Raw genomic sequence first — 22,333 nt, forward strand, 5'->3', positions numbered from 1 at the left:
GCAAGGTCTTCCCTGAAAGAGACGTCATCTGGATGGGAGCATATGTTGCTCTAGAACCTGGATATACCTTTCAGCATTGATGGTGTCTTTCCAGATGTGTAAGCTGCCCATGCCACACGCACTAATGCAACCCCATACCATCAGAGATGCAGGCTTCTGAACTGAGCACTGATAACAACTTGGGTCGTCCTTCTCCTCTTTAATCTGAATGACAAAGCGTCCCTGATTTCCATCAAGAACTTCAAATTTTGATTCGTCTGACCACAGAACAGTTTTCCACTTTGCCACAGTCCATTTTAAATGAGCCTTGGCCCAGAGAAGACGTCTGTGCTTCTGGATCATGTTTAGATACGGCTTCTTCTTTGAACTACAGAGTTTTAGCTGACAACGGCAGATGGCACGGTGAATTGTGTTCACAGATAATGTTCTCTGGAAATATTCCTGAGCCCATTTTGTGATTTCCAATACAGAACCATGCCTGTATGTGATGCAGTGCCGTCTAAGGGCCCGAAAATCATGGGCACCCAGTATGGTTTTCCGTCCTTGACCCTTACGCACAGAGATTCTTCCAGATTCTCTGAATCTTTTGATGATATTATGCACTGTAGATGATGATATGTTCAAACTCTTTGCAATTTTACACTTTCGAACTGCTTTCTGATATTGCTCCACTATTTGTGGGCGCAGAATTAGGGGGATTGGTGATCCTCTTCCCATCTTTACTTCTGAGAGCCGCTGCCACTCCAAGATGCTCTTTTTATACCCAGTCGTGTTAATGACCTATTGCCAATTGACCTAATGAGTTGCAATTTGGTCCTCCAGCTGTTCCTTTTTTGTACCTTTAACTTTTCCAGCCTCTTATTGCCCCTGTCCCAACATTTTTGAGATGTGTTGCTGTCATGAAATTTCAAATGAGCCAATATTTGGCATGAAATTTCAAAATGTCTCACTTTCGACATTTGATATGTTGTCTATGTTCTATTGTGAATACAATATCAGTTTTTGAGATTTGTAAATTATTGCATTCTGTTTTTATTTACAATTTGTTCTTTGTCCCAACTTTTTTGGAATCGGGGTTGTAAATATAACATTTACCTTATGATGAAGAAACTAACAGATCATGTTTAATAAATTAACTATTGATTGTAAATTATTAAAGCGTTAATAATGATGAAAGTGCTCAGTGCTGTAGTGGTTTTGAGTTGATGATGTTCAGTGGAGTGCAGCTTTAGCAGCTCTGCAGCTGTTCTCAGATCAGTGTGTGTTTCTGAGTCAGAGCACTTCCTCTACAGCTGAGGGAGGTTTTTGTTCGGCGCTATAACACTGTGTGTACCCGCTGTAACCCTGCTGACAGTAATAATCTCCTGCATCTTCAGACTGAACTCCAGAGATTTTTAGATGATATTGTGAACCAGATCCACTGCCACTGAAACGACCTGGAATCCCAGACTGACGATTAGATGCATAATAGATCAGGAGTTTAGGAGCTTCTCCAGGTTTCTGCAGGTACCAGGCGAGCCAACTGCCAACACTCTGGCTGTACAGGTGAGAGTAACAGATTGTCCTGGAGAAACAGACTGAGATCCTGGAGACTGAGTCAGGACGATTTCCCCAAAGGACTCTAAAGAAAAGGATGCAGAGTTAAAAGAATGGAAACAAATGTAGTAGTGAGTGTGAGAGTGATGTGATGATTTGTCTGAATAATAAAAGTAAAGAGAGTGTCTCACGGTGAGCGAGGAGTCCCAGTGTCCCCAGCAGTAGAATCAGTACCATCATCATTGTGCTGCGTGTCAGTGGCTCTGAAAGGACTGAACACACTCTGATCAGCACTACAGCTCTTAAAGTGTGTGCAGCAGTGACACAGCACACACATGCAAACACCACAACTCTGTGTCTCTCTGTGTGTGTGTGTGTGTGTGTGTGTGTGTGTGTGTGTGTGTGTGTGTGTGTGTGTGTGGGGTCACTGGAGTGTAACAGAGGTTTTTGTACGACGGCTTCATTAGAATGTATCACTGTGGTTGACTTTCGGTGGAGGAACCAAACTCATCATCAGTAAGTTTCTCTTCTTTATTTAAAATTCTGTAATAATTTTAATTTTCATTATTCATCAGAATATTGAATAAAGCTTAGACAAATTGAAAATCACTGACTGATTTTTTTGTGATGTTGAACTCATTTATTGAGACAGTAAATAATTTAGGAATCATCAAGAGTCATTGTTTGTTTGTTTGTATTTCTACTTTAGAGATAATGAATGTCGTGTATTTTCTGATACTGAGACCCAGTTGCAGTGAAATAAAAAGAATCTAAAAGAAAGCAGAAGTCAGGAGTTGAGTGTGAGCTGAATAAGTGCGCAGTGTGTTCCTCAGTAAACAGAGCACTTTTACATTCACAGCTTCTTCAGTTCATATTGTGTGCTGTGAAGGACATGGGATAAAACTTCATCCTGTGCCTGTTAGCCTTCCATAATTGTACTGATGTCCTGATTCTGAATCTCCACCCAAAGATAAACAGTGTGTAGAAAGGTGGATGTGGTGTGATGGGGTTATTTCCATCACTGAACTGATTTCTCAGCCTTTTTGCCAGATGTGTGATTTGTAATCGAGTAAATCTTGTTCTCAGGAAACTCAAAGGGAAGGTGTGATGTTGCATTTTCCAGCCCTGATTCTGTGGAATATCAGTGGATTTACATCAGCAGTGTATTTATTTTTCTGTAGGACTCCATGTAAAAGTAACACAACAGCTTAGGGGGACTGGAACCCACTCCCAGAATAAAGCTGATCAAAGCCCAAGTCGCTCCACAATATAAGGAGTAACGAGTAAATGTTCTCCTGCTGAGTCGTTCTACTGAACTGCAGTAATGTGAAGAAGCAGTAATGAGTAAATGTTGTGTAAGCGTGTGTAAATGTGTGTGTTTATTGTGTGTTTGTGGTCTCCAGCCGGTCCCACGGTGAAGCCCTCCGTGTCTCTGCTCCCTCCCTCCTCTCTGCAGCTGTCTGAGGGATCGGCCTCGCTGCTCTGCCTGCTGTCTGCCTACTCTCCACAGGGGGCGCTGGTGAGCTGGACAGTGGACGGCTCAGAGGTGAAGAACGGGGTTCTGACCAGCACCGAAGAACACAAGAAGGACGGTTACACACGCAGCAGCACCCTGACCCTCAGCAAAGCACTCTGGGAAAAGGGGGAGGAGTTTGTCTGTACGGTCTCCCATGACGGCGTCAATCATCCGGTCATGTTCAGAAAGAGCCAGTGTGAAGGCTAACAGCTCCAAGATAGAATTTAACACTCAGCTGCTTACACATCCATCTACAATAGAGTTTCAATTCTACACAATGCTGACATTTCTGTCTTTACTCTCTTCACTGTCCTGTTGCTCTTCCTGTAGTTTTGCTCTGCTGAAATAAAGCTTCATTTTGGACATTGTGTGTTCTTTTATTGGAGTTAATAGTCATTATCAGTGTGAGGAGAGAGTGTGTTTAGCTGGAGATTCAGTGCTGTGTGTTGTGCTTCAGTGAGTTTGGCTGAAGGAAGTTGAACATCTGGTGAAAGTGCTGCTCTATTCTGGGAGAAAGAGGATCACTCAGCCGTCTCCATGTAAATCTCTCTCTCACTTCACTCATCTTTCAGTTTTACTGGTTAAAACTGACTCCTTCTGTTTCACTTTATTGAACTCAATAAAGACACTCAGATAACAACAAGGAATATTCAGGAAACTAGTCTTATCGAGGAGAAAAGAACACAATGCGCCTAAGATGGTAGCTGTGTAGATCAGACATGTTTGGTCTAACTCCATCAGGAACGCTGGAGCTCATGTGCTAATACAAGCAGCAATCTTATTTTATTATTTTGGGAAGGAAAAAAAACACAAGCAAAAACCTGATGACAAAGAAGAAATTGGAAGCTGCCTTCTTTCTTTTCTGTCTATGGGCCGAAAGAAGGGGGGAAAAAAACAGCTGTTGCCTCATCTATACTTACAGTGGTATGCAAAAGTTTGGGCACCCTGCATGGTTAGTACCTAGTAACACCCCCTTTGGCAAATATCACAGCTTGTAAACACTTTTTGTAGCCAGCTAATAATCTTTCAGTTCTTACCTGGGGGATTTTCACACATTCATCCTTGCAAAAGGCTTCCAGTTCTACAAGTTTCTTGGGCTGTCTTGCATGCACTGCTCTTTTGAGATCTATCCACAGATTTTCAATGATGTTTAGGGCAGGGGACTGTGAGGGCCAGGGCAAAACCTTCAGCTTGTGCCTCTTGTGGTATTCCATTGTAGATTTTGAAGTGTGTTTTGGATCATCGTCTTATTGTAGGACCCGTCCTCTTTTTAACTTCAACCTTTTTACAGATGGTGTGATGTTTGCTTCCAGAATTTGCTGGTATTTATTCGAATCCATGCTTCCCTTGACCAATGAAATGTGCCCTGTGCCACTGGCTGCAACTATGGCTTCAAACATGCCTTTGCACATTGTGGCCAAAAAGTTCCATTTTGATTTCATCAGTCCACAGGACTTGTTTCCAAAATGTATCAGGCTTATTTAGATGATCATTTGCAAACTTCAGCCACTGAATTTTGTGGCTAGGATGCAGGAAATGTTTTCTTCTGATGACTCTCCCATGATGGTCATATTTGTTCAGATGTCGCTGCATAGTAGAACAGTGCACCACCACTCCAGGGTCTGCTAAATCTTTCTGAAGGTCTTTTGCAGTCAAACAGGGGGTTTTATTTGCCTTTCTAGCAATCCAACGAGCAGTTCTTTCAGAAAGTTTTCTTTATCTTCCAGACCTCACCTTGATCTCCACTGTTTCTCTTCACTGCCATTTCTTAATAACATTACGATCTGAGGAAACAGCTACTTGAAAACACTTTGCTACATTCTTGTAGCCTTCTCCTACTTTGTGAGTATCAATTATTTTATTATTCAGAATGCGAGGGAGTTGCTTAGAGGAGCCCATGGCTGTTGATTTTAGGGACAAGTTTGAGGAGTCAGAGAATTTATACAGCTTTAAAATCTGCATCATCTGACCTTTCCTTATGAAGAATTTGAACAAGCCACAGCTCAATAAGCTAATTAAGGTCTGGAACCTTGGTAAAAGTTACCTGAGAACTCAACTGTATTGGGGTGCCCAAACTTTCGCATGGTGTTCCTTTTCTTTTTTCACTCTCCAATTGTACAAAACAAAAATAATACACAAATCTTGCAGAAAATGCTGAAAAGAAATGTGTCGTCTTTATATTTATGGCTTTTGGTGATCAGTTCATCTTCTGCTCACTTAACTATTCACAGTAACATACATTTTCAGTAAGGGTGCCCAAACTTTTGCATGCCACTGTATTTTTGAGGCTACATACATTATATTCGTATGAAGAACTTCAAATGTATTAAATTTATACCCAGGTTTTTGTGTTACACCTAGACAATCATTATAAATAACCGCAACGCCTCCTCCTCTGCCAGTTAGATGAGGCTGGTGTATATAACTGTATCCAGGAGGACTCGCTTCATTTAATGTTATATATTCATTTGGCTTAATCCATGTTTCAGTTAAACACAGTACATTAAACTCCTGATCAGTAATGAGTTCATTAACCATTAGTGCTTTAGATGTAAGAGATCTAATATTTAATAGCCCCACGTTTAGATCAAAGGTGCTGGCAGCGGCTGTACAGTCAGTATGATCTAATTTTATATTGATTAGGTTACTGGAACAAACTCTCTGAACATTTCTACCTTTTTGTTGAGCTCAGGGAACAGATACAGTCTCGATGTAGTGGACCCTGAGTGACAACTCTGTGCAGCTAGCAGACAGTCGGTTTAGCCTGTTCGTCTGCTCCCTGGCCTTGGCTCTGGATTGTCAGAAATTAACTAAGCCTGTTCTGAGACTATGAGCTATACTGCAGGAAATGAGAGCAGCACCTTCCCGAGTGGGATGGATACTGTTCCGCCCTAACAGGCCAGCAGTGCCCTCAAAAAGTCCAGTGTTAGTCATTCATCTCTACATGCCAGTTCACTGAGAATCTCTGGATGAAGACCTTGGCAAAATACAGCTTTCAATGCTGGATCATTCCATCAGCTGGCTGCCACTAGCATTCTGAAGTCCAGAGTATATTCAGCAACTCCTCTGGATTCCTGTGATATGGTGACCAAACTTTCTCCGACTTCAATTCCCTCAGGTTCGTGGTCAAACACTCTTGAACAATGTGAGGAAACATTCATATGAAGTCGTATACTCACTGCCATTTTTCCAAATGGTGCACGCTCATTGTAACACCTTGCCAGTGAGAAATGACAGAAATTTAGCAATCTTGTTTTTGTTGGAGAGATTAGGCATAGCAGAGAAGTACATGAGCACTGAAGTAAGAATCCCTTACAGGCGATTGCATTCCCGGCATATTTTTCCGGAATGGGGAGTTGCAACACAGGACTGGGAGAAGACTCAGGCCACGTTAGGAAGGCCTGCACCCTCACAGTTGCGAATTGCGCCATTTGGGTGTTGAGGTCTGCAAGCATCTGTTGATGTTCTCCTTGAAGTCGTCCTTGTGCGTTCAGTGCAGTTTGCTTCTCCTCTTCTGCTACATCCATGATAGGCGAAGTATCCTGTCAGAGTGCAGGCACTTACAGATGTATGTGCAGGTGAGAGCGGGACACAAACTGGCAACAAAGCCAAATCGTGAGACAGGAAGTACAGTCAGATAGCAGGCAAGGATCAGCAAACAGGGCAACAGAGGCAAGACAGGTTGAGCTTGAGCTTCTTTTAGGGATGCTCCCACTCGAAGTGCTTTGGCATCCTATAAGGATTGGAACTACTAGTTCTCATATTTTGACCAATCACACACACTAAATATGACTTTCTTTTTTTCCCCCAAAATAAAATTTTTTATTTCTTTTCAATAATAAACTTATAAATGTCATCATGTAGTAGTAGATAACTTTATTGTCCCCGAGGGGCAGTTGGGATTGCAGCACAATCACAAGGCACTTCATGACAGAACGTCAAACATATAACACAACACATAGTACAGACATCAGACACCAACAAAAATAACATAACATTCATCACGCCTACAATGCACTATGCACCATTGGGTATGGCCAAACCAGCTGGACGTCTAGCTACTTCGTTTCCAAACCAGCAGATGATCCAGCAAGTTAAAACACTTTCAATAAAAGCAGTATAAAATATTTGGAGCATTTTGTTATTAACATTAAAAACAAGCAATTTCTTTAAAAAGTACATTCTTTGCTGTGTCTTAGTGTACAGAAGATCCGTCCATGAATCCCATTTAAGCTTATTATCGAGCACAACACCAAGATATTTGTAGTTTGTGACAACCTGAATAGTCTCCCCATTAATAACAGTGTTGGTGGATTGTTGTGACTTTCTAAAATCTATGGACATTTCTTTAGTCTTATTGGTATTTAAAATTAAGTGAGACTTATTGCACCATTCTCAAAAGAAGTCTAAAACTGGCCCATGATCTATCTCCCCTTCCTGTAGAAGGCTCACTATAACAGTATCATCCGCATATTTAATAAAATGCCTGTTTCGTAAAGTACTAGTGCATGCATTTGTATATAAGATAAATAATAAAGGCAATAAAACACATCCTTGTGGGGAACCTGTGGATGTTGTCATCACATCAGACAGAAATGAGCCCACTCTGACCTGCTGGACTCTACTGTTAAGAAAGTCCATGATCCAGTAAATAATACCTGTATTAAGATAAAATTCATTGGCTAAAATATCTGCAAGAATCTTAGGTCGCATGTTGTTAAAGCAGATGAAAAGTCCACAAATATAACCTGAGCATGAGTCTTTGGTTTCTCAAGGTGAGTATGCAGAAGGTGCATTAATGTCTACCAGTCTACCAGTTTGAGAATTTTCCCATCTGTCTTGCCATATTGTAAAAATAACATCTTTGATATGTTTTGTAATATCAGAAGTGGTAAAAGGGTAATGAATGTCATAAAATGTTTTATTTACTGATCTTTTGTCCAATTTATCAGCCATTTCATTTCCTATAATATCCACATGATCTGGAATCCAACAAAAAACAACCTCACCACCCATAAGATTAAACTGATACATAAGATATCGGAAATCTAATAATTCTTTGTCATTATTTTCCTTTTGAATTTTTTGTAAGACAGAAAAGGAATCAGAAAATATCGCACTTTGAGAGGGAGGTTTATCATGAAGTTCTAAAGCCTTTGTAACTGCTAGTAACTCAGCTCTAAAAATAGTACCGTTTGAGATTTTATAATCTTTTTGAATGTTTAGACTTGGAATTACAACGCCAGATGCACAATCGAGATCTTTTTTTGAACCATCAGTAAATATATGTAAGTGTTGATTGTATTGGAGTTGAATGTGTTCTAATGCCGATTGTAACATGTAGCAACTACTCTTAATCTCCTCTTGTTTAGAGATTTAAGGGACTAAATCTAAGTCAGGTTTTGGAGATTGGGATTCCCAGAATGGAAACGGATCAACCAAAGGATTACAAGCTGGAACTGGAAGACTGTTAACCAAATGAACAATTTTTGAGAATATAGGACGAAAGTGAAGATTAACGTCACAATTTTGCTCTTCTAGAATTATTATTTTTTGGATGATCTTCAAAAGATCTATATTTAATTGTGTATTTAATACACAATGTATTTGTGTATTTAATACACAAATTAATATTTCCACTAAACCACATGTGAATCTGTTCTCTGATTGCAAGAGTTTATCAAATCAGGGTCAAATCCTACATGAAGGAAAACGTGAAGCAAACTCCTCGTATTTTGGAGAATATTTAAACTCCACAGAGATTCCTGTGTGTATGTTTTTGTTTAGTTTGTTGGAAAATCCACATAATTTCCCCCAAAAAACAGCTCACTCACACACAATGCACTCCAATGGGACGGGCACTGCTGAGCCCCTGGGCGATGCCCACATGGCTGTAGATTTTATTGCAGTTACAAAAACACAACTCAAACTTGATTCACAGACAATGCACAACTCTGACAATCACACACTCAGATAACAACAAGGAATATTCAGGAAACTAGTCTTATCTCGGAGAAAAGAACACAATGCGCCCAAGATGGTAGCTGTGTAGATCAGACATGTTTGGTCTAACTCCATCAGGAACGCTGGAGCTCATGTGGTAATACAAGCAGCAATCTTATTTTATTATTTGGGGGGGACCTCATGACAAAGAAGAAACTGGAAACTGTCTTCTTTCTGTTCTGTCTATGGGTAGAAAGAAGAAAAAACAATCTGTTGCCTCATCTATCCTGAAAATGCATATTCTGGACCAATTTAGTTTTTTTATATGAAAGTATGTCCCTTTACACACTCATCCAGAAGGGTAATTTTGCACAAGGCCATCTGTCGACAGCAGAAAAAAATAAAATAACAAAACAGGTCTGGAAAAATCCCAAGGGAGTCTGGAGCCAGATTCGTGATGTTACCTGCGGAAGCGCCAGCAGGCTGCGCAAGCTTTGCACAGTTTCAGTGCACAGTCTGTGTAGACCAAGCGCTCCCATTTCTCTCTCATTGTCCGGTCTTTTGGGAAACGATGAGTACTAATCCCATCATGATTGGTGTTGCTACACCCTCCTACGATACAACTGTTAACCATTTTAATAATTACGTGATAACGTTGAAGAAATTTGCAGAAAACCACCAGGTCGTTTTCTCATAAACAAACCAGCGCTGATGTAGGATTCAGAGGGAGGCGTCCCGCAGATGACGTCACGAAAATCAATGTTTCCCGGGAAATCCAAATGCCAAGTTTTTTCAGAGGTGGACCAATTCGCCTCAAATGGCTTGATTTCAACTGAATTTTACTGGTATTGCGCAAGGTAAAAAAAATTGCAGAGAATGCAGAATGTGACATACTGTATATTTGACCAAAGTTTAATTAAAAATAGGAGAATTACATTGATCTTGCTCCTGAATTTACCCGTGATATGCACTTTAAAAATGCTCATAACTACAGTTGGTAATTAATGACCATGCTATTGTAGCAACTTCTCTGGAGCGATATGGGAGTGAGTTACTGACTCGCATTAACTGGTTCAAGTAACAACCGAGTCAAAACTCAGCCCATTGCCACTCAGAGACTGTGCCCTTCCCTCATAGATAGAGAAATCATATGTCTATGTGGCCCCGCCGTCCAGCAACTAAAACATGAGCCATACTTAAGATTAAATGATCAAATTTAGACATGTAGAAACTGACCATGCCACCTAGGAATTGGCAGAGCCGAGGACTCTGGAAAGGCTTTCAGGTTCTTAAAACAATCAGGGGAGCAGGACCAAATTTAAAATTAAGTTTATTACACAATAAGAACATGACGCAGCATCTCATCTCATCTCATCTCATCTCATCATCTCTAGCCGCTTTATCCTTCTACAGGGTCGCAGGCAAGCTGGAGCCTATCCCAGCTGACTATGGGCGAAAGGCGGGGTACACCCTGGACAAGTCGCCAGGTCATCACAGGGCTGACACATAGACAACCATTCACACTCACATTCACACCTACGGTCAATTTAGAGTCACCAGTTAACCTAACCTGCATGTCTTTGGACTGTGGGGGAAACCGGAGCACCCGGAGGAAACCCACGCGGACACGGGGAGAACATGCAAACTCCACACAGAAAGGCCCTCGCCGGCCCCGGGGCTCGAACCCAGGACCTTCTTGCTGTGAGGCGACAGTGCTAACCACTACACCACCGTGCCGCCATAACGCAGCATTTAATCCTTAAATTAAGACCAACTGCTAAAATAAATAAATAAATAAAATGCTGAGCAAGTCTGCAAAAAATAAAAAAATGGTTCGCAGGAGAATAAAAACACATTAAAAGTTCAAGTCCATTTTAACGGCTCCTCCCATGTCCACACTTCTTCTCTTTGTCACTCAACGCCCTTCTTGCACGCCTCTCACGCCGATCTGAAGCTGTCAGATGGTTTTCCTGGGTGGCAGATATCTCTCTGCCAACCCGGGCCTGAGTGAAACAGCATTGGCGGACACCGGCTGCTGCCCGTCTCCCCACTGCGACTCCTCACAGTTCAGCGCCGGCGACTAACACCCAGGAGGACTGCTTCTCCAATGACTGTTCTCTCCAGTGGTGGTGGTGGTGGTGGTTAGCGCTGTCGCCTCACAGCAAGAAGGTCCGGGTTCGAGCCCCATGGCCGGCGAGGGCCTTTCTGTGCGGAGTTTGCATGTTCTCCCCGTGTCCGCATGGGTTTCTTCCGGGTGCTCCGGTTTCCCCCACAGTCCAAAGACATGCAGGTTACAGTTGGTAATTAATGACCATGCTATTGTAGCAACTTCTCTGGAGCGATATGGGAGTGAGTTACTGACTCGCATTAACTGGTTCAAGTAACAACCGAGTCAAAACTCAGCCCATTGCCACTCAGAGACTGTGCCCTTCCCTCACAGATAGAGAAATCATATGTCTATGTGGCCCCGCCGTCCAGCAACTAAAACATGAGCCATACTTAAGATTAAATGATCAAATTTAGACATGTAGAAACTGACCATGCCACCTACGGTAGGAATTGGCAGAGCCGAGGACTCTGGAAAGGCTTCCAGGTTCTTAAAACAATCAGGGGAGCAGGACCAAATTTAAAATTAAGTTTATTACACAATAAGAACATAACCTAGCATTTAATCCATAAATTAAGACCAACTATACACTGCTAAAATAAATAAATAAATGAATAAATAAAATGCTGAGCAAGTCTGCAAAAAAAAAAACACCAAAAAAAATGGTTCCCAGGAGAATAAAAACCACATTAAAAGTTCAAGTCCATTTCAACGGCTCCTCCCATGTCCACACTTCTTCTCTCGGTCACTCAAAACCCTTCTTGCATGCCTCTCACGTCGATCCGAAGCCGTCAGATGGTTTTCCTGGGTGGCAGATATCTCTCTGCTAACCCAGGCCTGAGTGAAACAGCATTGGCGGACACCGGCTGCTGCCCGTCTCCCCACTGCGACTCCTCACAGTTCAGCGCCGGTGACTAACACCCGGGAGGACTGCTTCTCCGATGACTGTTCTCTCCAGCGTCTGCCCCCCCACGCCTCACTCTCTAATTTTCAGTCCCAATAAAAATCTGCCTAGATTGTGTGGCGCATCCCCCCACACCTGTCACTCATCAAGTAATTAAGTCAGTGCGCAGGGTGTGGGTGTAGCACTCCCAAGGTCATCACACTTCGTTTCAATGCACTCCACAACAAACTAAAAACATCAAGCAATTAAAATAAAAAGGGAGTAAAAAAACACAGCAACCAGGTAATATATATATACTAATATATATGTGACAGGTGGGAGTGGGAGAAGCCTTCAAGCCATGTAATTAGTCACACCTAATCAGGAACACGTGTAGAAATGGAGTTTAGCGAGTCACCTGACGTTCAATTGTCTCACGTGAGGAGGAAATGCAGGTAGATTAGTTTAGCCTGTAACACGGGCCCATTTTTTTGTCTGAAACCTAACAGCGCAGTGGTGAGAGCACTGTTCGCGTGCAGCGTTTGCCAGCGGTGATATAACGTAGAGCAGGTAAGGGAAACATATTTTAACACAGTTTATGCTACGTTAATCAACATAGAACGCAGGTTTACTCGTGTTTATCTACCTCGCAGTATTTAAGTAAGTCCGGCTGTTTCCCTGGCTTGTGATAGCAGTCCCTAGTAACAACACAGCACCAAAGGTATCAAAACATGTCCATTGCTGCTCATAATACTTGGTGGAGCTCATTTGTTAATCACGAGCATTTTAACTTGTAGTTCCCTGACCCACGCAACGTCTCAGTGAGAGGATAGTCAACTGGTATGTGTAGTGGGGATTGTAAGAAGGTAAAGGTTGTGTCTTAATAAAGTCTAACTATTTGAATAGAAATGGGAAATGTATGAATGTCACGGTAGTGAACATGCAATTGTTGTTTTGTAGTTAATCGTGCCAAAGACTGTTCCTGCCTGTATGGTATGACGCCAGCACAACAGTAACAGGTAGCTTCATGTTTATATGGGTTTTACAGTGCCTTGCAAAAGTATTCATACCCCTTGAACTTTTTCACATTTTTCCACCTTACAACCACGAACTTAAAAGTTTTTTTTTTTTTAATTGAGATTTTATGTGATAGACCAACACAGAGTAGCACATAATTGTGAAGTGAAACGAAAATGATAAATGGTCTTCAAAATTTTAAACAAATAAAAATCTGAAAAATGTGGTGTGCATTAGTATTCAGCCCCCTGTACTCTGATACCTCTAAATACAATCCAGTGCAATCAATTGCCTTCAGAAGTCATCTAATTAGTTAATAGAGTCCTACTGTGTGTAATTTACTCTCAGCATAAATACACTTGTTCTGTGAAGGCCTCAGTGGTTTGTTAGAGAACACTGAAGAACAAACAGCATCATGAAGACCAAAGAACTCACCAGACAGGTCAGGGCTAAAGTTCTGGAGAAGTTTAAAGCAGGGTTAGGTTATAAAAAAAAATATCCCAAGCTCTGAACATCTCAAGAAGCACTGTTCAATCCATCATTCAAAAATGGAAAAAGTATGGCACAACTGCAAACCTACCAAGACATGGCTGTCCACCTAAACTGACAGAGCGAGCAAGGAGAGCACTGGTCAGAGAAGCAGCCAAGAGGCCCATGATCACTCTGGAGGAGCTGCAGAAATCCACAGCTCAGGTGGGAGAATCTGTGCACAGGACAACTATAAGTCGAACACTCCACAAATCTGGCCTTTTTGGAAGAGTGGCAAGAAGAAAGCCATTGTTGAAAGACAGGCATAAGAAATGTAGGGGACACAGCAAACATGTGGAAGAAGGTGCTTTGGTCAGATGAGACCAAAGTTGAACTTTTTGGCCTAAATGCAAAGCGCTATGTGTGGCGGAAAACTAACACTGCTCATCACCCTGCACACACCATCCCCACTGTGAAACATGGTGGTGGCAGCATCATGCTATGGGGATGCTTTTCTTCAGCAGGGACAGGGAAGCTGGTCAGAGTTGATGGGAAGATGGATGGAGCTAAATACAGGGCAATCCTGGAAGAAAACCTGTTGGAGGCTGCAAAAGACTTGAGACTGGGAAGGAGATTCACCTTCCAGCAAGACAATGACCCTAAACATACAGCCAGAGCTACAATGGAATGGTTTACATCAAAGAATATTCATGTGTTAGAATGGCCCAGTCAAAGTCCAGACCTACTGTAAATCCCATTGAGCATCTGTGGCAAGACTTGAAAATTGCTGTTCACAGACACTCTCCATCCAATCTGGCTGAGCTTGAGCTATTTTGCAAAGAAGAATGGGCAAAAATTTCAGTGTCTAGATGTGCAAAGCTGGTAGAGACATACCACAAAAGACTTGCAGCTGTAATTGCAGCAAAAGGTGGCTCTACAAAGTATTGACGCAGGGGGGCTGAATACTAATGCACATCACATTTTTCAGATTTTTATTTGTTTAAAATTTTGAAGACCATTTATCATTTTCTTTTCACTTCACAATTATGTGCTACTCTGTGTTGGTCTATCACATAAAACCTCAATAAAAAAACTTTTAAGTTCGTGGTTGTAAGGTGGAAAAATGTGAAAAAGTTCAAGGGGTATGAATACTTTTGCAAGGCACTGTATGTATATTAACATGTCTAAATGCATTCTGTGAATGTTGTCCTGATGAACAGGTGATTAATTGAGATCTTTTGTTAATTGCAGGAGCCTATTGTAGCCACTGTTTTCCCATTGTAAAGTTTACTTTAAAAGCTAATGTGGGCCTGTTTAATGCCCTTTAGGGTAGTGTAATCACCATCAGCATATGGCCCACAGTGAAATGCCTTGTCATAGTGTGTTGTAAGCATGTGTAAAACCACCTCCACTTTTGTTTAGTTTATTTGTTTATTTCCTTATTCATATATTTATCCGGCGAGGTCTATTCCCTTTCCCCACTTTTGTCAGCCGGGACGGGGAAGCACAAGGGGTTGTGAGGGCTTATTCCTAGCTTATGCCATTCAGGCTTGGCGAGTGTGCTGGGCATACAAGCCTGTGTGGTGTGGTGCTATGAAGTTCTATGTGTGTAGTGGATTCCAACTGACTATAGCATTGAAGTGATATAATATACCTGTTGACTGAGTGTGGTGCATAGCTGCTTTAGTCATAGTGCTTCCTGGTGCCGTACATTTGCTGCCTGAGTGTGGTGTATAGATAGTTTTCACATGACGTCACAAAGTCGGGGATTCCCTGGTGGCGGCCGTCTTGGAGGGCTAGCTTACCGTATGGGTCACTGAGCACACATTGTAGCACGCGAGTTACATTCATTTATATAGTATTTACATTTATTTAAAGCTAGCAATGGTGCACACCTGTTGTTTTCACGGCTGTCGTAATAGGTCAGATGATGAAGTCAAGCGGAGCTTTTATGGAATTCCCACTGTACGGGAGCACGAAGGTGAGCAAACGAAGAAACTCCGCATACAAAGGAGAAATCTATGGCTTGCAAGAATCAACCGCAAGGATTATCAGCCTTCCAAACACAGCAAAGTCTGCTCCAATCATTTTATAAGTGGTAAGTTGTTTAAATAAACAATCAATTGTGTTTAAGTTTGTTTTTGGAAACCAAAACATCATGTGAACAATCTCTGGAGAATGCCTAACTGGAACCGCTGAGTGTACATTTACATTGTAATGTACACTTTATATCGCTCGTTTGTCACGTTTCTATTTGAAACTTGTCACTTCACTCACGCAAGGGTAATTTTTGAAAAAAACATTTTAGGTCTATTCTGTAGTCCTGAGCGGTGTGCAGGACTGCGCAAATGTGCGCAGCTTCCCAATTTAAACTGTTTTTTTTTTCTCATCATTATACTTCCTGTTTCATGGACTGTAACATATTTGCTTATGTAGTAATTTTAATACAGAATTTACTTTGAAATGATAATCGGACACTCCAACGCCCCCCCTAAAAAAAAAAATCGGATCTGCGCGATTCAGGCGGCATCCGCCAAAAGGCGCGCTGTGAATATATAAAGTTGTATATATCAGACAGCCTTTAAAGTTTGATGAAGTCAGTTTCAGGCTTTGGAGCAGGCTTTGGCAGCCCTGCATAGTCACTTGAAAATGCATCTTTGTCCACTTCGAAGGGGTCAATTCCCCCAATCAAGGCCAGTTTGGCTGCATACCATGAGATGTGTATCTATAGACTTCTGTTTGCTTGATTTTGCCGACATTGATCTTTATTTTAGAAAACTGACTATATAACTTCATTAATTCGTCCAAGATAATATAGCCAGTAGTGGCGATGGTCCGTTTTGTTTGCCCTCCAAGATGGTGGCTGGGGGGCGTTCCCCGGAATGCCGTGACGTCAGTGAAAACTATCTATTGCTGAGCTGAGTACAGTAGTTTAGCAGTGTAGTGTATGATCTTGCTGCGCCCCTGTGGGCTTTCTTCTCCAGCTGGCTCCTTTTGTCTTTTCCCCCCTCGCCCCTTATAGCCTATTGTGTGTGCCCTTGTTAGGGGTGATTCTTTTTGTTTTGGATTTGTGTATTTGAATGTTTTGTTTCTTGTTTGTTTTTTTATAAGGTAATTCATATTAATAGTGAGGCTTTGACCTGTTGCAGTGTTTTTGATAACATCCTGTGGCTCATTGCTTAACTAAAGAAAATATATTAATCATTAAAGTGTTTTATTTTTGTACATGGCCTCTTGCTTTATTCATTCAGTTGAATAGCCATAGTGGGGGGATAGTGAGTCTTTGTACTCATTGGTTCAATTATTTCTGACCTAGGATAGACGTAAGGTTGTTCAGGTTACATTTTTATATATTTTTTAAAGCATGCAAGTGAAATAGAAACACTCTAATAAAAAAATGCAATAAATATAAAAACAAAATATAATGACCAGGCCATGATACACAACAAGGCTGAAGTCGTTCAGCATCTCATCTGGACTCACGTCGGTTCACAGCCTCTTTGCCACAGTCATATGCTTCTGGGCAATGTGTTTGTTGGTGTACAGTGGTGCTTGAAAGTTTGTGAACCCTTTAGAATTTTCTATATTTCTGCATAAATATGACCTAAAACATGATCAGGTTTTCACACAAGTCCTAAAAGTAGAAAAGAGAACCCAGTTAAACAAATGAGACAAAAATATTATACTTGGTCATTTATTTATTGAGGAAAATTAGTTTATTGATTCAGGGTCAAATCCGACATGTAGAAAAGCATATCAATTAAACTACTATTATTTTGGAGAATATTTAAACTCCACAGAGATTCCTGTGTTTATGTTTTTCTTTAGTTTGTTGGAAAATCCACATAATTTCCCCCAAAAACCATCTCACTCACACACAACACACTCCAATGGGATGGGCACTGCTGAGCCTCTGCGCATCCAATTTTTGTGTTTTTGAGCATGACATGCAGCTACAACACAGGCAAAGTTTAAAATAATAATAAACAGACCAAAAGAAGAGGGTCCTCCTACCCCTTGGTGCTTGGGCTCCAGTGTAGATTGTGGGTTGAAAGGATGGTACGAGCTGGTGGAAGAAATGAGACTGAATGGAGTTTGAAGGTTGGCTGTAGATTTTATTGCAGTTACAAAAACACAACTCACATTTCAATCACAGACTCAAATAACAACAAGGAATATTCAGGAAGCTCGTCTTACGCAGGAGAAAAGAACACAATGGGACCAAAATGGTGGCTGTGTAGATCAGACATGTTTGGTGTGACTCCATCAGGAAAGCTGGATCTTTTGTGGTAATAGAGCCAGTAATGTTCGTTTATTATTTGGAAAAACGTATGAGAAAGAAGAAACTGGAAACTGATGTCTTCCTGTTCTGTTTATGGGCAGAAAGGAATAAAAACAGGCTGTTGCCTCGTTTACACTGATAGCCACTTATAACTGCAGTCAGTCATTAATGACTATGCAAACTTCTCTGGAGACACAAGATGGGTGTGAGTCACCAACGAGCATTAACTGGTTCAAGTCAATCACAAATTTTAAGCCAGATATTCTTAATTTCCCACTCCCAGACTCCTTGATGATATCTTTAGTTCAAAAAACAAAACAAAACAAAAAACCCTAAAACTGTTCACCACCCCAATATTAAAGACGGGCAGTTTCATATACCACTGAGTCGTCTTGTGGTCCACTGAGAAGTACTTGATGATGGGTGTCTGAGGGCTCCACCCCCATGTACTCTCAAACAATGACCCCAACAAGGTTCTTCCATGGACCTCAAAATAGTCCCTCCAAAGTACCAATTCCTGTCTTATACCTTCCACTGTCATGCTGAGAAGAATTCCCTTGTAGGGTTGATAAATGGGGAGTATGCTGGCAAGAACACATTGGAAAACCCGGGATGGTCACTGAGCAAGTTAAATATGGTTGCAGCTAAAAACTGACATTGTCCCAAATCACAATGTATTGTGACACCTCTGACCTTCCAGCATCATTTTGTTCTTATTGTTCAACATGCTCAGGAAGTTGATGGAGGAAATTCAGCAGATGTGCTGTGCTGTCAGGGCCCAGAGTGGCATAGCAGTGAGAACCCCATGTTCCCTTATGGCTGAAGAGATGATTACATCGCCTCCCCTCTGCCCAGGGGCTTCCACAGTGGCACGCTGTCCAGTAACATTAAGTTCCCTTCTCCTTCTTTTAGTGAGATTAAATCCAGCCTCATCAATAAAACTGTACTCATGTGGGGTTTCCCTGGCATCAAGCCGCCAGTCAGTTCTACAAAAGAAAAAACACACAGTGCATCTTTGAGAGCTGCAATCAATGTACAGTGGAGAAAAAACACAGTGTAAGATCTTTACACAGAGGAATTTTTGTGTGGGATCCATCCAGTACAAGCAATATGAACATTTTATTGATATCGAGTTCCCGAGAGAGTGAGAATAAGAGGAAGAGTGAGAGTGAGATTTAGAGGTAGAGTTGGAGGAGGAGGAGGAGGAGAAGGAGGAGGAGGAGGAGGAGGACAATGAAGGGCACAGCTTTCTGAGTAAATCTGGGCAACATTAGATGACCATGGTATCAACCATGTGTTGACAATGAGAGAGGTGGACAGAGGGTCCAGCCCAACTTGAGCCAATTAACTGTTGTCTCATTTAGGCTTGAGCACAGGAACATCACCACAATTCCATTCACTCTGCACAGTTCAGGATTCCACAAATCGTACTGTATTCATCAGTTGTTGTGTGACTCCTATTTACTTCCTGAATTGCTGCCATGTCATGCATTCTGTAACTGTACAAGAATCCTGCACACTATAGTGTGGAAAACTTCTTTAGGCTACACTGAACAACTCCTGTATTTATGGTTTGTCTAAAGGGCCGAGATCATAACATAATGGTGGAAGGGGCTGAATGTTCAGGGAGGCAAAGGAAGCAGCAGTAATCAAATTGGTTTTGGCAAATAATGCAGTAAGACTCTGAGAGATTCAAAGCCACATCATAAGAGACAACACAATTTAACAACATCAGACAGGTCAGCCTGTCCACCTTGGCCTGTTTTCTCCACTGAAACCAAGTGCACATGAAGCAGCTTTACAGGGAACCTTTTGAGAGTAACTCTGAAAGAATCAAAGATCTGAGACATGAATGTGGAAGTAAGTGCAAGAATGACTACAGCACACTACAGACAGTGCAGCATTTTCCCCCAGGGTATTGGACAACACCAGGTGGATCATTCTGTTTGTTTTCAGTGAGTGCTGGAAATAGATGCTAATGTGATCCCACATGAGTTTAATTTCATCAATGAGGCTGGTGTCAATCTCACAAACACCAAAACAAAGGGAAGAAACATCATTATATGTGCAGTCATCACAAATAGTGGTGTCCTCCATCACCATGCCAAAGTTGGTCCATGCAACAGACCACATTCTCACATTTTTGGACAGACTGCACAACATTGTGATCCCAGTGGACGAGATGGATGATGAAGAGCAGCACAGACATGTGGTAGTGTGGGACAATATCAGCTTCCATCGTTCAGCCCTGGTCCAAAACTGGTTCACTGACCATCAACAATTTCTTGTTAAGTCCCTTCCACCCTACTCTCCATTTCTCAGTCCAGTTGAAGAGGTGTTTTTCTGCATGTCAGTGGAAGGTGTATGACCATCAGCCATATGTGCACAGGGCTCTTCTACAGGCAATGGAAGAGGCATGTGATGATATTGATGTGAGTCCTGTCCAGGGCTGGATAAGACACTCCCGGTGCTTCTTCCCTCACTGGTGAGGCAGAGAAGATATTGCATGTGACACTGATGAGGTGCTGTGGCCAGACCGAGCGAGGTGCTGAGAGGAGCCTCAATATATATATAAGTATATTTTTGGCAATATTTCTGTATATTTCCTACAAATTATTTTTTCACTGTATTTGATGGAGCAGATTTTTGTTCCTCCAACTATAATGTAGGATGTGCTGTGCATTTGTTTGTCTGATTTTTTGTGGAGAAAAATAAAATTGTTTCAATAGTACCGGTATCTGTATTTCTGCAAATATTTCTGTAAACTTGAACAGTTTCTCTCTGTAGAATTCTCTGCAGACAGAACGATGATGTCAAGCCCACCGAAGATGAACGTGTGTTTGATTGAGCACAACAGTGTGGAGCCGTTTGGACAAAAATGTGGTCATATGAATGAAGTGTGTGCATTTTGGTGCAAAAGTCTGATTTTTGAGACGTGTTTATGGAGTTTTGAATGCAGTGATTCATTCTGCAGGATTTATGAGCTGGTTTGCACTTTGGGTTTGTGGTTTTGTGAATCATGTTCAGTGTTTTGAGAAAATGAGCCCTGTTTTCAAAAACCGTGCTTGAGAAATTGTTAAAAAAAAACTGTATGCAGTCAATAATTCACTGTCTATTGAGAAGAAATTTGACGGTCGGTGTTTCAGTTGGAGAGGTGTGTGTTCACTGAGCTCAAGTCGTGACACCTTGTGTTGATTAGAGAGTGGTAGTGTTTCTGATTGGTTGGATGGTAAGAACTGTGCTTCAGCAATGGGATTTGTGTTTGAAGATCTGCTCAAATGGTGAAACCAACCTGTGATATGACTGGAACTACAGGAAAAGAGTTTGTAATTCTGGGAATAGTGTCATAATTTTAAGGAATGAATTAAAGCAAAAGGTTATCCAGCCGACTGTTCAAGATCTAGTGTTTCAGCATTTGAGAAAAAAAAAAACTTTAAATCCTTCTTCATCAACAAAAATGAGTTCATGAAGTTTGTCTCTGGCATCAATGTCAAAGATTCTCTCCAAAAGTGGTGAAACACAGTACAGTATGTAAAGGACTGCTCTGAAACACATCGCTATAGGACACAAAATAGGCCATCATACAGCCTGTGCTGCAGAATACACTGCTGTAATACATCACTGTACTCAAAGACCTGATACAGTCTGAGAAACCATACTCGCACATATTCCAAGCGCTGGTCTTTGACTCTTTCAGAGTTCATTTTGAAAAGAATACAATAGGCCTGTTTCATCCTCAGCCTGTTCCATCAAAGGACGCGGTCTGTCATTGAGACGCTGACTGCATCACCACCTTGTTATATTCCCTGATGATCTATGATCATGTTGATGAGTTCCATCTCTTGCGCTTCTGAAAATATCCATCTTCAGCCTCCATTCGGTGATCGTCTCTCAGTTCTGCAAAAACAGAAGTATAATAATACAATGCATTTGAGATAGCATACAGTACAATAGAGCAAACAGCTCCAGTACATATCTGTGCTGTAACAGTCCAGAGTTACAGGAGAGAGCAGTGTGTAAATTCCCTCCCGTTTTTCCTCTCTGAAAGTCCGGATTATAGAGGCTACCGTGAATCGGCTCAGAAGCGGCTGCACTCTTTGCCAAGCTTTCCTCATTTACACCCCATGGACAAGGGCGTGGTCAACCAGAGTTGCATGAATCTCATCAGAAACTATTTGTCACTCTAACACTTGTCTAGATCGGATATGTGCAACTGGGTGTCACACAACTAGACTAAATCTGGGCCATGAGAAGTTTGAGGGTTTTTTCAGAAGGCACTAAACACAAGTATATGGGTTTAAGTAACTTTAGATTTTAGTCAAAGAATAATTATATGGATGAAAATCTGCTAATGGGTAATAATATGTAACAAATCATGTCAAAATTCATATTCTTTTATTGAAAAATTAAACTACATCATATTAAACTTTTATTATTTTATTAAACATATTAACAATTGAAAAGATAGTAATCATACTGGATTTTCAAAAAAATCATCTGCGAAGTTATCAAATCTACGCTTATGCATGTTATTTTTTGATGGAAAAAAATGAAGTATTTTTAGTTTTTTCTCCTTATTTT

At 41.3% G+C, this 22,333-nt stretch overlaps 1 pseudogene and 4 gene segments (V, D, J or C); 2 read left to right on the top strand and 3 right to left on the bottom strand.

Annotated features, from left to right (window-relative positions):
* Nucleotides 1–3,415, top strand: part of LOC132882209 (Ig kappa chain V region Mem5-like) — an 81,626-nt gene extending 78,211 nt beyond the window's left edge. The window contains 2 exon segments of the V gene segment in view: nt 2,022–2,052; nt 2,940–3,415. Of these exon segments, the coding sequence occupies nt 2,022–2,052; nt 2,940–3,259 (351 nt within the window).
* LOC132882210 (Ig kappa chain V-III region MOPC 63-like) overlaps nt 1–22,333 on the top strand; it is a 202,077-nt gene that overhangs the window by 141,804 nt on the left and 37,940 nt on the right.
* The window catches only part of LOC132882207 (Ig kappa chain V-III region MOPC 63-like), a 193,532-nt gene that overhangs the window by 79,311 nt on the left and 91,888 nt on the right, over nt 1–22,333 (bottom strand).
* LOC132882211 (Ig kappa chain V region Mem5-like) overlaps nt 1–22,333 on the bottom strand; it is a 127,583-nt gene that overhangs the window by 68,438 nt on the left and 36,812 nt on the right.
* On the bottom strand, nt 1,220–1,876 carry LOC132882220 (immunoglobulin kappa variable 1D-12-like; annotated as a pseudogene).

Source organism: Neoarius graeffei, chromosome 2, assembly GCF_027579695.1.
Source record: "Neoarius graeffei isolate fNeoGra1 chromosome 2, fNeoGra1.pri, whole genome shotgun sequence".
Classification (NCBI taxonomy): Eukaryota; Metazoa; Chordata; class Actinopteri; order Siluriformes; family Ariidae; genus Neoarius; species Neoarius graeffei.